Genomic DNA, 11,771 nt, shown 5'->3' with positions numbered 1-11,771 from the left:
CGTGGAGGAGAGAGACTCCAGAGCTCCGCGCCCGCCGCTCACTACACTTGTTACTGCTTGTCCTGAGCGCTGAGAGGGCGAGCTTGGGCTGCGGGCAGGGCGGGAGCCAGCAGCCAGCAACCGAGGGAGGCAGAGAGGCACAGAGATCGAAGTAATATCCATTACAACCAGCCATCTAACCCCACTCCCTAACACACATCCATCCACCCCACCCTCCAGGAGAGGCAGCCAGCGGCCCCGCTCTCTGCGTCCAGGGAAAAAGCCCCAGCCATGAGCAATCAGTACCAGGAGGAGGGCTGCTCCGAGAGACCCGAGTGCAAAAGTAAATCTCCAACTTTGCTCTCCTCCTACTGCATCGACAGCATCCTGGGCCGAAGGAGCCCATGCAAGATGCGACTGCTGGGAGCCGCGCAGAGCCTGCCCGCCCCACTGGCCAGCCGCGCCGACCAGGAAAAGGCTGTGCAAGGTAAGGCTGCGCCCGCCAGGCACCTGCAAAGAGTGCTGGGCACTGGTTTGGATGTTTGATGTTCGGGGCCAGGGGCCTGGGGTTATCAAGCTGGAGATGGAGGACAGAGAGAGAACAACTCTGAGGCCTGGTGCCTCAAAGAGCAGCAAACATCTCGCTAGGGGCTGTCTCTCCCTTCCTTTCAGCTTCCTGAAGCACAGGCCAAGCTTCGCTTTGGGGTGGGGGGGGCTTAGAGTCTCAGAATTGGCCTTTAGGTCGTTCCAGTGCTTCCTTTGGTGGCCTTGGGGGTGCTCTGAAGAGGGGCCACCGGTCAGAAAGAGCAGGTGCCGGGTGGACCCTTGTAACAACTTGAAGACAAGGACCCCTAAAGCTGTGAATAGGGGTGTCCAGGTAGACTGAGCCTTGGTCTCTCCTCTTTGGAAGATTTCTTCATTTGTAGTGCTCTCCACACCCCCCATCCGCCCCCCACCGTCCGCCCCTTTTTTCTTTTTTTAATTGTAGCTTACTTGTGACCTTTTAAACCCAAGCTTTGTAGAAAACATCTCCCTGGGATTACCCAAATGCTCCTTATTGTATTTGAAATGTATGAAATGTGCGGCTTCTGGGTGCTATGTTTTCTCTGCTGTGTTATTTTTTAAAAATAGAGTTGAAACATTTAAAAGGTTTTTTTTTTTTCTAAAATTAAAAATTCCAAAACAACCGTCGTTTTGCCCCGAACCTGTTAAGCTCAAGTTTCGCCTTGAGCTGCTCTCAGAAGTATCACAGGGAAAGAATTGTTGATTCCTTTTAAAATCCGAAAACCAGCGGTCCGGCCGCAGCGCCCCTTGGAAGACAGGAGCAGATGGCGGAGAAGGAGAAGTTTAAAATGAAACTGACTTTTTCCTTTTCTTTTTTTAGCCTGCAGTGGCACCTGTGCCAGGCGCTTCCTCGAAGGGAAAGAGCGGCCTGTGCCTGTTGTGCCCCCCTCCTGCCCCCTCCCAGGCCTTTCCGAGCCCATTTTCCCCAGGACGATTTTTCTTTGCCTTTCTGTGCTAGGAGCCCCCGGCCCCCGCCCGCGGCGGGCTGTTGCGGCACGGCCCGCGCTCAGGGCCACTGGGCCGCTTCCTCAGTCCCCGCAGGGGTCGCCCACGGGCAGTGCCCCTCTCGCCGGCCTGGGCCTGCGTGGCAGAGCAGCGGGCAGAGGTCCTGCGTAAAGTTTTCAGGGTGGTGATGATTTTTTTTTTTTAAGTTGTTGAATGTTTTCAGATTCTTCTTTGCCCTGAAATGGGGAGGGGAAAAAAGTGAGAGAGAGAGAGAGAGAGAGTGCAAAGGGAAAGAAAAAGAAAGGAAGAAAGGAAGAGGAGAGTGAGCGGGGAAAGCGCACAAAAAGAAAGGAAGGAAGGGCGAGAGGAGAAAGATGAGGAAAGAACGTGAGAGACGGGTAGAGAAGGAAGGAGAAAAAGAGAAGGAAAATAAAAATGAAAGGGAGAGAGGGAAAGAAAGAGGTAAAGGAAGGAAAAAGGAAATGAAGGGAAGAGTGGGAGAGGGAAAGGAGAGATGAGAGGGACGGAGGAGGACAGAAGAAAAAAAAGAGAAGGAAAGAAAAAGCCTGAAAAGTGGGGAAGGAGGTGAAGGGGGTCCAAATCCGGTAGCGCGCGGGAGGGGGAACCGGGGCCTAGGGGCCGAGAGAGCAGTGGTGGGTCGGCCTCCGGCGGCGGCGCTGGCGGGGACGCCCGGCTGACTAGTGCGCTGACCGCTCTCCCTTGCCGCAGGCTCCCCCAAGGGCAGCAGCGCCCCGTTCGAGGCTGAGCTCCACCTGCCGCCCAAGCTTCGGCGCCTGTACGGCCCGGGCGGGGGCCGCCTCCTCCAGGGCGCCGCGGCGGCGGCGGCGGCGGCCGCGGCAGCTGCTGCGGCAGCGGCCACGGCCACGGCGGGTCCGCGCGGGGAGGCCCCTCCGCCGCAGCCTCCAACCGCGCGGCCCGGGGAGCGGCCGGACGGCGCGGGGGCTGCGGTGGCCGCCGCGGCCGCCGCGGCCGCGGCCTGGGACACGCTCAAGATCAGCCAGGCACCGCAGGTGAGCATCAGCCGCAGCAAGTCGTACCGCGAAAACGGGGCGCCCTTCGTGCCGCCACCGCCCGCGCTGGACGAGCTGGGTGGCCCGGGGGGCGCCGCGCACCCGGACGAGCGCCTCGGCCCGGCCAGCGGCCCCGGTGGCGCCCAGGCGGCGGGCGGCGGTACGGGCGCAGAGGACGACGAGGAGGAGCTGCTGGAGGATGAAGAGGACGAAGACGAGGAAGAGGAGCTGTTGGAGGACGACGAGGAGGAGCTGCTGGAGGACGACGCCCGCGCGCGGCTCAAGGAGCCCCGGCGCTGCACCGTGGCCGCCACTGGCGGGGTGGCCGCCGCCGCCGCCGCCGCCGCCGCCGCCGCCGCCGTGGCCACAGAGGGAGGCGAGCTATCGCCTAAGGAGGAGCTCCTGCTGCACCCAGAGGACGCCGAGGGCAAGGACGGCGAGGACAGCGTGTGCCTGTCGGCGGGCAGCGATTCGGAGGAGGGGCTGCTGAAGCGCAAACAGCGGCGCTACCGCACCACGTTCACCAGCTACCAGCTGGAGGAACTGGAGCGGGCCTTCCAGAAGACGCACTACCCAGACGTCTTCACCAGGTACGCGAGAGGGGCGGGCGCGGCTGTAGCTCGGAGAGAGCACCAGCGGGCCCCCGAGAGGGAAGGTGGGCGGGCGGGGGCCCCGGGTTCGGGGCAGGGACTTGGCTCTTGGACTCTACCCAGGTGTGTCCTCCCAGCGCACCCACCCCTACTCACAAAAAACTACGCCCACCCAACCCTACCCCTACTCCCGGCTTTAAGTTTGGACTGGGATCGCTCCTTTCCTTCCCAAAGTCTCTCCAGTTTAATTTTTTTTATTTTTTTGTCAAATTACAAGTTTTAGTTAGAGAAAAACGGCCTCTCCAAAGAGTGCCCGAAAGCACCACCTTGGAGGCACGCGCTCCCCAGAGCACAGACGCCGGACCCCAGGCGCTGCGGTCCCGGCCAGGCCCCAGGCCAGGCTCAGGAAGCAAAAACAGGGGCTATTTTTGGCCGCTGTGTGGTGCGCGTTCGCCACCCCCGCCTGATGCCCCAGGAGCCTGGTGCGTATCAGTTACGCTGTTCGCTGTTCACAGTGAAGCTGGAGCCCGTGCCTGCGGAGAAGGCCTTTAAAAAGATTCCAGTTCTGTCGTTTGAGGACTTCTGAAATAACGGGAGCAAGTCAGAACTGGGCAGGGTTTGGTATCTGCACATCTGGGGGGCAGCAGCCAGTCTTCCCCGCTCATCCCTGTGTTCTCTTCGCACACGCACGTTAAGCCCAGCACTCGTTTACTGTACGCGGGTTTACAGGGGCGGGCCGGGATTGCTGGCAGCCTGGCGGTCGGGAGACAAAACGGCGGGGGGAGGGGGATTTTTCCTCTTTGGACGGCTGTCCAGCCGGGGTATTCCGCCTGGTCACGCGCCACTTTCCTCTTGCCGGACTGTTTTGGGGAAAGAGGTGAGAAGACTGGACCCCAAGGCCCCAGCTAGTTCATCCAACCTGGGGCGCTGGCCGGCGGTGGGGGAGGCTTCCTCTCCCACCCGAAGGCCAAGGTCTGGGCTCAGACGAGGAGAGGAGCCAGGGGCAGGGCAAACTTCCCTCCGTGGGTAGTAGAAACCGATGGGTATCTGCCTGGCGCAGGAGCTTGTCAAGCTCGGGCAGCTCCTTCGCTCAAGACGCGTGCAGCTTTTCCATAAGCGGTTTAGAAGCGGAAGGCTAGCCGCCCCTTTGAACCCGAGGAGGAATCGAGGCTCAGAGCTCAGGAGGCCCGAGCCAACTCTAAAGTGTCGCTGATCTGGCGAGTAATTGCCAAACTCTCTCTTAAGCAGTCATGAAAAAGAAGTGGCTCTGATGCTGGCAGGCACTACACTTGGTCACCCCTCGAGCTAAAGCTGGTCCTCCCCTATACCATCCAGTCCCTCATCATCTTTAAAAAGAACATAAATTTCAAAATCGGTGTGTGCTATAAACTGGCTAAGTGGCCGCCCTGCTTTTTTGCATTTGTGACACATGTGTGTTTCAAAAGAAGAAAATGATGAGGTATCACTGGGCATCCAGGTCTGCCCTTTCTTAGCTTCTCCAAGGGGAACCAGAGTGCTGGAAGGGGAGCAGCTCCACTCCGGCAGCCGGTGCCCTCCTCTTTCCCACTGGGGGTTACCTAGAGTTCCTGGGCTCAGGCGGGGGAGCCGGCCAGAAGTGTGGCTTTAGATTTGCTGGTGCTCACGACAGCGGGAGGCAAGGGAAAGCGCTCGGTGATCTGGTTTTCTCTCCTGGCCCTGAAGTTCCAGGTGTGGACATGTGCCCTGCGGGCATTGCAGACCCAGGTCCCAGGCTGGGGCGGCCCCCAATCTTTCATAGTAGAGGGGGTAGAGCCAATTATTCTCTCGAGCTCATATTTTCGGTAAACAGGTCGTAAGCCATTTTACAGCATCTTAATGGTTTCCTATTTGCCTTAATTGTCGCAGTAATAACTGCAATGACGGGGTAGGGTTTCAGTTAAATTGACTTCCCCTGAGATGGGCAGGGTTTGTAGTGGGCACTGGAGTCAGGAGGTGCGCAGAATTTTGTTTAATCAAAAAATTACCCCACTGAACTCTTAACAAGCTTAACATATCTCCAGAGGGTAATGGGGAGTATGACCTAAGGGGCGAGGGAGGGAGGGAGGGGGGCGGTGGTGGGGGAGAGATGGAGGGAAAGGCGAAGAGCTGGAGAGGGAGAGAGAGAGAAGGAGGGGGAGAATGGGGTGGGGGGGAGGTAGAAAAAAATTTCAAGGCAGAAAGACACCAAGGGCAGGAAAATAATTTTTGGTTGAATACTGAGTTCTTCTCCCATGTAACATTAGGACAGAAGAGGCAGTAAGCATTGTGTGCATGTGCGTTTCTTGTACAACTCTGGCTTATGGGAGACTGAGGGGGAATCCGAGTACCAGTTAGTTTTATGGACTCAAGAAGCCACCCCTGTCACTCTTGAATATAGTATGATACAAGATAATATCTTATACCCAGCAATGTGTTGTGTGTTTTTTATGTTTTCAAACAGTAGGCATTTTGGTGGTGAAGGACTCATGAGGCCCATCTGTTTGGGGGTGAGGCAGGCAGCCAGGGGAGACCCTCATGGCGGAGGCCTGCCAGCAAGGGGAAGGTGGCTGAGAGGGCTTGCCGGAGCCTGCTGTGACCTCCTGTCTGTGTGTCGCTTTCTTATAGGGAGGAACTGGCCATGAGGCTGGATTTGACTGAGGCCCGAGTCCAGGTGAGCTGCACCAGCAGAGAGAGAGAGGGGGGAGGGGGAGGGGCGGGGAGGGGAGAAGAGTGGGAGAGAGGGGGGTGGATGAATTGGGGTGGGTTGAGACCCCCCTTCATAAAACGAAGAGAAGCAGAAATCAGAAAAAAAAAAAATAGACCCAAACACTCATGCACAAAAAGACGAAAATGTGAAGACCTGGGAGGTTGGAGGGGAAGGTTTCTGGGTTTGGGAAGCTTGAAGAAGGGGTCTAGGATCAGAAGAGGGGTTTCAGGGTCTCCGCACTGCAGTCAGGAGCCCCCCGGTTCCATGGCCCCTGTAGGAAACAATTGGAGGACTGACTTCTCCTGATTGAAATAATGGGATGGAGCATGGATTTGGTTGTTAGACAAATCCGCTCAGCTCCAAGCAGGTATTTGGCTGCGATTAAGTCTCCAATCGGGCTTCATAAAAGCCCACTTAGTGCTAGAACAAACAGGGCCATTTGAAGGCAAAATGCTGTTTGATTTCCCCTCCGCCTGCACAAGGAGCTGGCTAATGCTATTTGATTTCCCATTTTTTATAGCAATGAGCCCACATTGATCTAATAGGGAGTGAGTGCAATGCTATTAAAGGTGTTTGCAGCCCCATACCAGAGTGCATTTCCGAACCCAGGCCTCATAACCAAAGAGACGATCAACACTGGGCAGCCCCGATGGCCAACAGAAAACAGATGTCCCTGGGTTAGGAGCTGAGTGAATCACTTTACAGTCAAAATCAAGCGCTGATAAAGCACAATAAATTCCATATGGCTCATTTAATACACAACAGCTTCTTGCATTAGAGGGCTAATGATGAGGCCTGTCCCCTCCTTTCTGTTGACACATTTCTCCATTGTCAAACAGAGATGTGACAGCAACTCCGTATTTTCAGCTCAGGGGAACGAGTCGTGGGAAAGTTAAATAACTTTTAAAAAGAAAGAGAGCGCCCCCTCCCCTTCTCCTCTCTCCCTATTCACTGGAGAAGATGTAATTAAGTGAATATGAATTATTAGAGCCCTTTCGTTTACCTTTGGGGGGCCTCAGAGGTATTAATTCAATAATGAGGAATTGCAGGGGGACATCTTGATGATTGCAGTTGAGCCGGGAGAGACGATCTGTCTGTAAAAGGTTTCCACGTTCTTTGAGGGCATTCTGCCTCCCTTGCCCCCTCCCCTCCTCCACTCCTTTCACTGCCATCGGAGAGTGGCGGATATTCTCGTCTAGACAGATTTGGATACACAAAAGGCCCACCCAGCCTGGTCCCATCTAGTCTTACTTTTCCAAGCCTCTGAATTTCCGCACTAGAGTGTTTCTCTAATTCACAAATAGACTGTTTGAGTGCTGTGGCATCTTATGGATGGCCCCCTTTTCAGCAGCGTTTGAAATAATCAACTGATGTGGATTCTCGACTTCTCTTGTCATAGGGGGCTGTCTAGAAGGCAAGCCCAGCTTAGCTCCCAGGGCTAGTAGGACAACTTCCAAGTGTGTATATACGAAAGGCACGGATGTCTTTCAATTAAAAAAAACACACCGAGTCCTCTGGGATCATTTACATTATATTTTCATATAACTCTGGAGAGTCCTGGAGTTCATTCTTAATTTTTAGACTCGTGTGCAGGCATCACCCCAGGCCTAAAAATATTAATGCCTTCAGGGGAGAAGGAGCATATCTTATTAGCTGTGGGTGTGATGAACAGGTCACATAAAAATAATTTCATGCTTCTGGGAGTTATTTTTAGATTATGGTAGCTGCCACATCTCAGGTGAAGGTCTCTACTAAAACAGCTTTCTATTAACAATTAGGAAGATACCTTATGCTGGAAACCTCCCCCAAGCCTAGAACTGTCTTATTTAAATAACCTGTTTAAACCACATCCCGCAAAGAAATCAAGGACCTGTTAGCTCTGAAGATGTGTGAAGTCTACAGGTAGTCCGCACTCTGATTTCTGTTCGTCCAGGGTTTGCTGCATACCTGGGCCTGGCAGTCAGCGCCTTCCTGGCGGGAAGCAGGCCCTGCACAGAACCCCCGCAGATGGCAGGCCGCAGGCCCCATATTTCCTTTCCCAGAGAACTGCGTCCCTACGCTGTATGCTTGTTTGCTGGGGCAAACCCAGCTTTTCCTGCCCGCCCAGCTTTCCCCAAGCCCCAGAACCCAGCTTAGTGCTCTTAGGTGTTCAACAAATATTTCTGGAAAGAATAAATGAACCGCCTCCCCGAGATCCCCTTTTCAACACAGCGGGGATTTTGCCAGCTCTTGGGTAAACCTGAAATAGGCGGAACCGCTGACACGCAGTGGAGAGCCCGTGTGTGTTCATCCCTGGGTGGCTGCCCACTGCCAAGAGTCCCAGGCTACGGCGAGCTCGCACATGCTTTACGTTATACATTCCACACAGCAGTTTTATTATCACCATTTTACAGATTAGAAAACTGAGGTTGAGAGAGGTTTAAGCGACGTGTTTAAAGCTGCCCCGCAAGCAGATGGCGGCGACGTTTAAACCTCGGTTTCCCCCTCTCTAAACTCTGGGACCACTTTCTTCCAACTTGGAAAGGAACCAGGCGGTTTCAAATACGCGCTGCTGGAAAGGCTTCCCGGCCCCGTGTTTCCTGCTGGCTTTACGTTTGGGCTCCTTCTGGCCACCCGTTTGGCCCCAGAGGTGTCGTTGAATAGCCGGAGGCCAGGGAGGGGCGAGTGGGCTCCGGCCCGGGTGGAAAGAAGAAAGGGCCCCGCAGCACTGGGGTGGGGGGCGGGGAGGAGGCCGGGGCGGGCCCCCAGCGCCCGCCGACCGTGGCTCTCTCCGCGCGTTGCAGGTCTGGTTCCAGAACCGTCGGGCGAAGTGGCGCAAGCGGGAGAAGGCGGGCGCGCAGACCCATCCTCCTGGGCTGCCCTTCCCCGGGCCGCTCTCGGCCACCCACCCGCTGAGCCCCTACCTGGACGCCAGCCCCTTCCCTCCGCACCACCCAGCGCTTGACTCGGCCTGGACGGCCGCCGCTGCCGCGGCCGCCGCCGCCTTCCCGAGCCTACCTCCGCCTCCAGGCTCGGCCAGCTTGCCGCCCAGCGGAGCGCCGCTGGGCCTGAGCACTTTCCTCGGAGCCGCTGTGTTCCGACACCCGGCCTTCATCAGCCCTGCGTTCGGCAGGTAACGCGCGGCCTCGGGGAGTCTGTCTGTCTGTCTGTCTGTATCATACACACACGGAGGCTGGGATCAGGGAGGAGGCCGGAGACAGGCCGCAGCTACACACATCTTCGCTCTTTGGCCAACCCGCAGAGGTTTAGCCAAAGAAAATACTCTCTAATTTTGCCTCAGTGTGGATCTCGAAGGGAATGACTTGGGACTGAGCAGCAAAGGGGAGGGCGGTGGCAGTAACAGCCGCCCTGTCAACTGGGAGTGTTCAGTGAGAGCTGTACTAGTACCAGCTGAAGGCAGCAACCACTCAGGCCATAGCTGGTATGCGTGTAACCGTGCCCAGGTGTATCCTACGGAGCTGAGATGACTCCAGATTTTGCAAAAAGCCTTCCCCACACCCCAAAGCCTGGCAGAGGAACACAGTTCTGGTTTCCACAGGAGCCCTGGAGCCACCGGCCCTCTGGGTGCAAAGAATTCTTTCTTCTTCCCCAGACTCTAACTTCCCTGTCATTCAAATGACCCGCTGCCAGCCATATTCCCATATGTGCAACCCCCCCCACACCCTCACGGCAGCACAAGACAACGAAATAAAAGAAACAGTTCATCGTATATTATAATTCCCTTTCTTTAAATGAACATCGAATGGTGAAATAAAAAGTCTGTATAATCACCCAGACAAAGAAACAAAGGAGGGATGTATTAAGTTGGAAAGTGCAGTGAAAATAAAACTGAGTGCAGCTTCAATGATCTCTCTTTGGGAGAACAAAGAAATAACAGATTCATCCAACTGCGTAGCCACTTAACAAAAATCATCTTAGAGAAAAGTTTCAAAAAAAGACACTAAGTAAAAGTAGTTTCATGTAACGAACCGATAAAATAAACTGCACTGAAGTGTAGTTAGTGACTCAGTTTACCTATGGAACCAGGGCATCTTACACACCCCCTCCAGGCCACACTTTATTTTTTCTGGGAAAACAACTTGAAGTCCTGTGTCCCTTGAACCAACCCCACCCCCACCCCCTTTTCCTTCGGACAAGTGACTTGTAAAAGCTGGCAAACCATGGCTGGAGTACCAGACTTCGAGATTTGGAGCGGTCGCAAGAGGAGTGCGGTGGGGGTGGCGTGAAGGGTGGAGGGTGACTTGGGATAAGTAGGAGGCTGTCCTCGAACCCTAGTGGGCTCATTTCTAATCGTGGAAACTCCCAGTCGGCACTGCGGGAGTTCGGAGCCAGAAACCTGGCGGGGGGGGGGCATGAGGGGGTTTGGGGGTGGTAGTGTCAGGTGGCAGGGGGGTGGCTCTGGCCTCAGCTGCAGGTCCGCTGTGTTGTGAGAAGGGGGTGGAGGCGCCGCGAGAAGCAATCCCGGCGCCGCCTGGAGTTGGTGGCGCGGACTGGGATCCCAGACTTGGGGTCCGAGGCTTGCGCGTCGCCGTGCACAGCGCGCGCGCGGGAGTCGCGGGTTCGGGGGTTCTCTGGGTAAGAGGCTGCGGGACGCAGGGAAGGCGATGGAGAAAGAGTGTTGCTGCGCCGGGACGCGGGGCGGCTGGCGGGTCGGAGCGGCCTGTCTAGCGGAAATCAACAGGCGGGCGCCCCCCCACCCCCACCTCGCGGTCATTGGCTGGGCACTGGCGGCTCAGTCTGGCGCGGGAGGGTGGCCGTGTCGGCGGGAAGGCCAGCAAACCAGGCCAGCTTTTCCGGGCAAGAGGAGTCCCCCGCCGACAAGGCGCCCTAGGGAGAGTACAAAGTCTGCAGCATAGGTCTGGATCGGTTTTGATCCCACTTTCTCCCTTCTTTATCTTTTTTACTTTACTCCTCCCTCTATCTCTCTTCTTTTCCTCTTTGTCTTTCTTTTCTCTCCTGGCAACTGGAGCTCCCGGCCTGAGAATACAGCCCCTTCTTATGCGAAAGCGCAGAATCCAGGCAATGGGGCCGTTGGGTTTTGGGCCACGGGACCTGCCTCTGCCCTGGCTCAGATCCCCTCAGGATATCTGGCCCCTGGGCCTCGCCCCACCCCCGCCACACACCATCGGTTCCCTGCTCTAGTAAAGCCCTCTCAGAGCACCCTAGCCTCCCACCCGTGCTCCCACCTGTACCCCAGCCCATGGCCCACCCTAGCCCTGCGACTCCGGGCTTCTTCCGGCGGCGCCCGTCTGCACCCTTGTATGGCTTTCTGCTCCCCGGGTGGGAGGCGGCGGGAAACGCTGCCCGCCCGCTCCCCTCCCTGCCCCCCCACCCCCGGCGCCGCGCTCAGCTCCCGAGGCCGTGACCGCGCTGTTTGCTCTCCCTGCAGGCTCTTTTCCACCATGGCCCCCCTGACCAGCGCGTCGACCGCGGCCGCGCTCCTGAGACAGCCCACGCCCGCCGTGGAGGGCGCGGTGGCGTCGGGCGCGCTGGCCGACCCGGCCACTGCTGCCGCAGACAGACGCGCCTCTAGCATAGCGGCGCTGAGGCTCAAGGCCAAGGAGCACGCCGCGCAGCTCACGCAGCTCAACATCCTGCCGGGCACCAGCACGGGCAAGGAGGTGTGCTAAAGGCTGCCCTCCACCCTCGCGCCCCGGGCGCACCCCGAAAGGTCACCTCACTCAGCACCACTCAAGACCAAATGGAAACAGAGGACCAGCACACTCCCGAGACGGCACTGAGAGAGCGCAGCCGCCTTCGCAGCAGCCTGGATGCGGGCAAGGCAGCCCCTGGCGCTACCGGACGTGGCACCTCCTCGGCTGGCTGTCCACCCGCCCCTGTCCCCGCCCCTGCCACTGCCAACCTCGTTCCCACTCGAACGTCCATTCTCTCCCGTTCTTACTTTGCTGAAAATATCGGAGAGGTTTTCTCTCCAAGACGCCTGGTATTGAAGTTAAA

The 11,771-nt window shown here is 56.9% G+C and overlaps 1 protein-coding gene across 1 annotated transcript; it reads left to right on the top strand.

Moving 5' to 3' along the window:
* The first annotated feature begins 270 nt into the window (after positions 1–270).
* Positions 271–11,443, top strand: LOC111150603 (aristaless related homeobox). The gene is made up of 5 exons (XM_022508109.1): positions 271–466; positions 2,218–3,109; positions 5,732–5,777; positions 8,597–8,925; positions 11,203–11,443. The coding sequence occupies exons 1-5, from the start codon at positions 271–273 to the stop codon at positions 11,441–11,443; spliced, it is 1,704 nt and encodes a 567-aa protein (XP_022363817.1).
* The last annotated feature ends 328 nt before the right edge of the window (positions 11,444–11,771 follow it).

This window comes from Enhydra lutris, unplaced genomic scaffold (genome assembly GCF_002288905.1).
Source record: "Enhydra lutris kenyoni isolate GAN:26980312 unplaced genomic scaffold, ASM228890v2 scaffoldscaffold23, whole genome shotgun sequence".
Taxonomy (NCBI): Eukaryota; Metazoa; Chordata; class Mammalia; order Carnivora; family Mustelidae; genus Enhydra; species Enhydra lutris.
Note: the sequence above shows the minus strand (reverse complement) of the source record. Positions and strands in the feature narration are given on the sequence as shown.

Bases quoted from the DNA above. Each gene is read 5' to 3' on its own strand.
- LOC111150603 (XM_022508109.1), top strand. From the start codon at position 271: ATGAGCAATCAGTACCAGGAGGAGGGCTGCTCCGAGAGACCCGAGTGC. The intron at 467-2,217 runs GTAAGGCTGCGC...CCCTTGCCGCAG, and splicing joins CCAGGAAAAGGCTGTGCAAG to GCTCCCCCAAGGGCAGCAGC. The intron at 5,778-8,596 runs GTGAGCTGCACC...CGCGCGTTGCAG, and splicing joins TGACTGAGGCCCGAGTCCAG to GTCTGGTTCCAGAACCGTCG.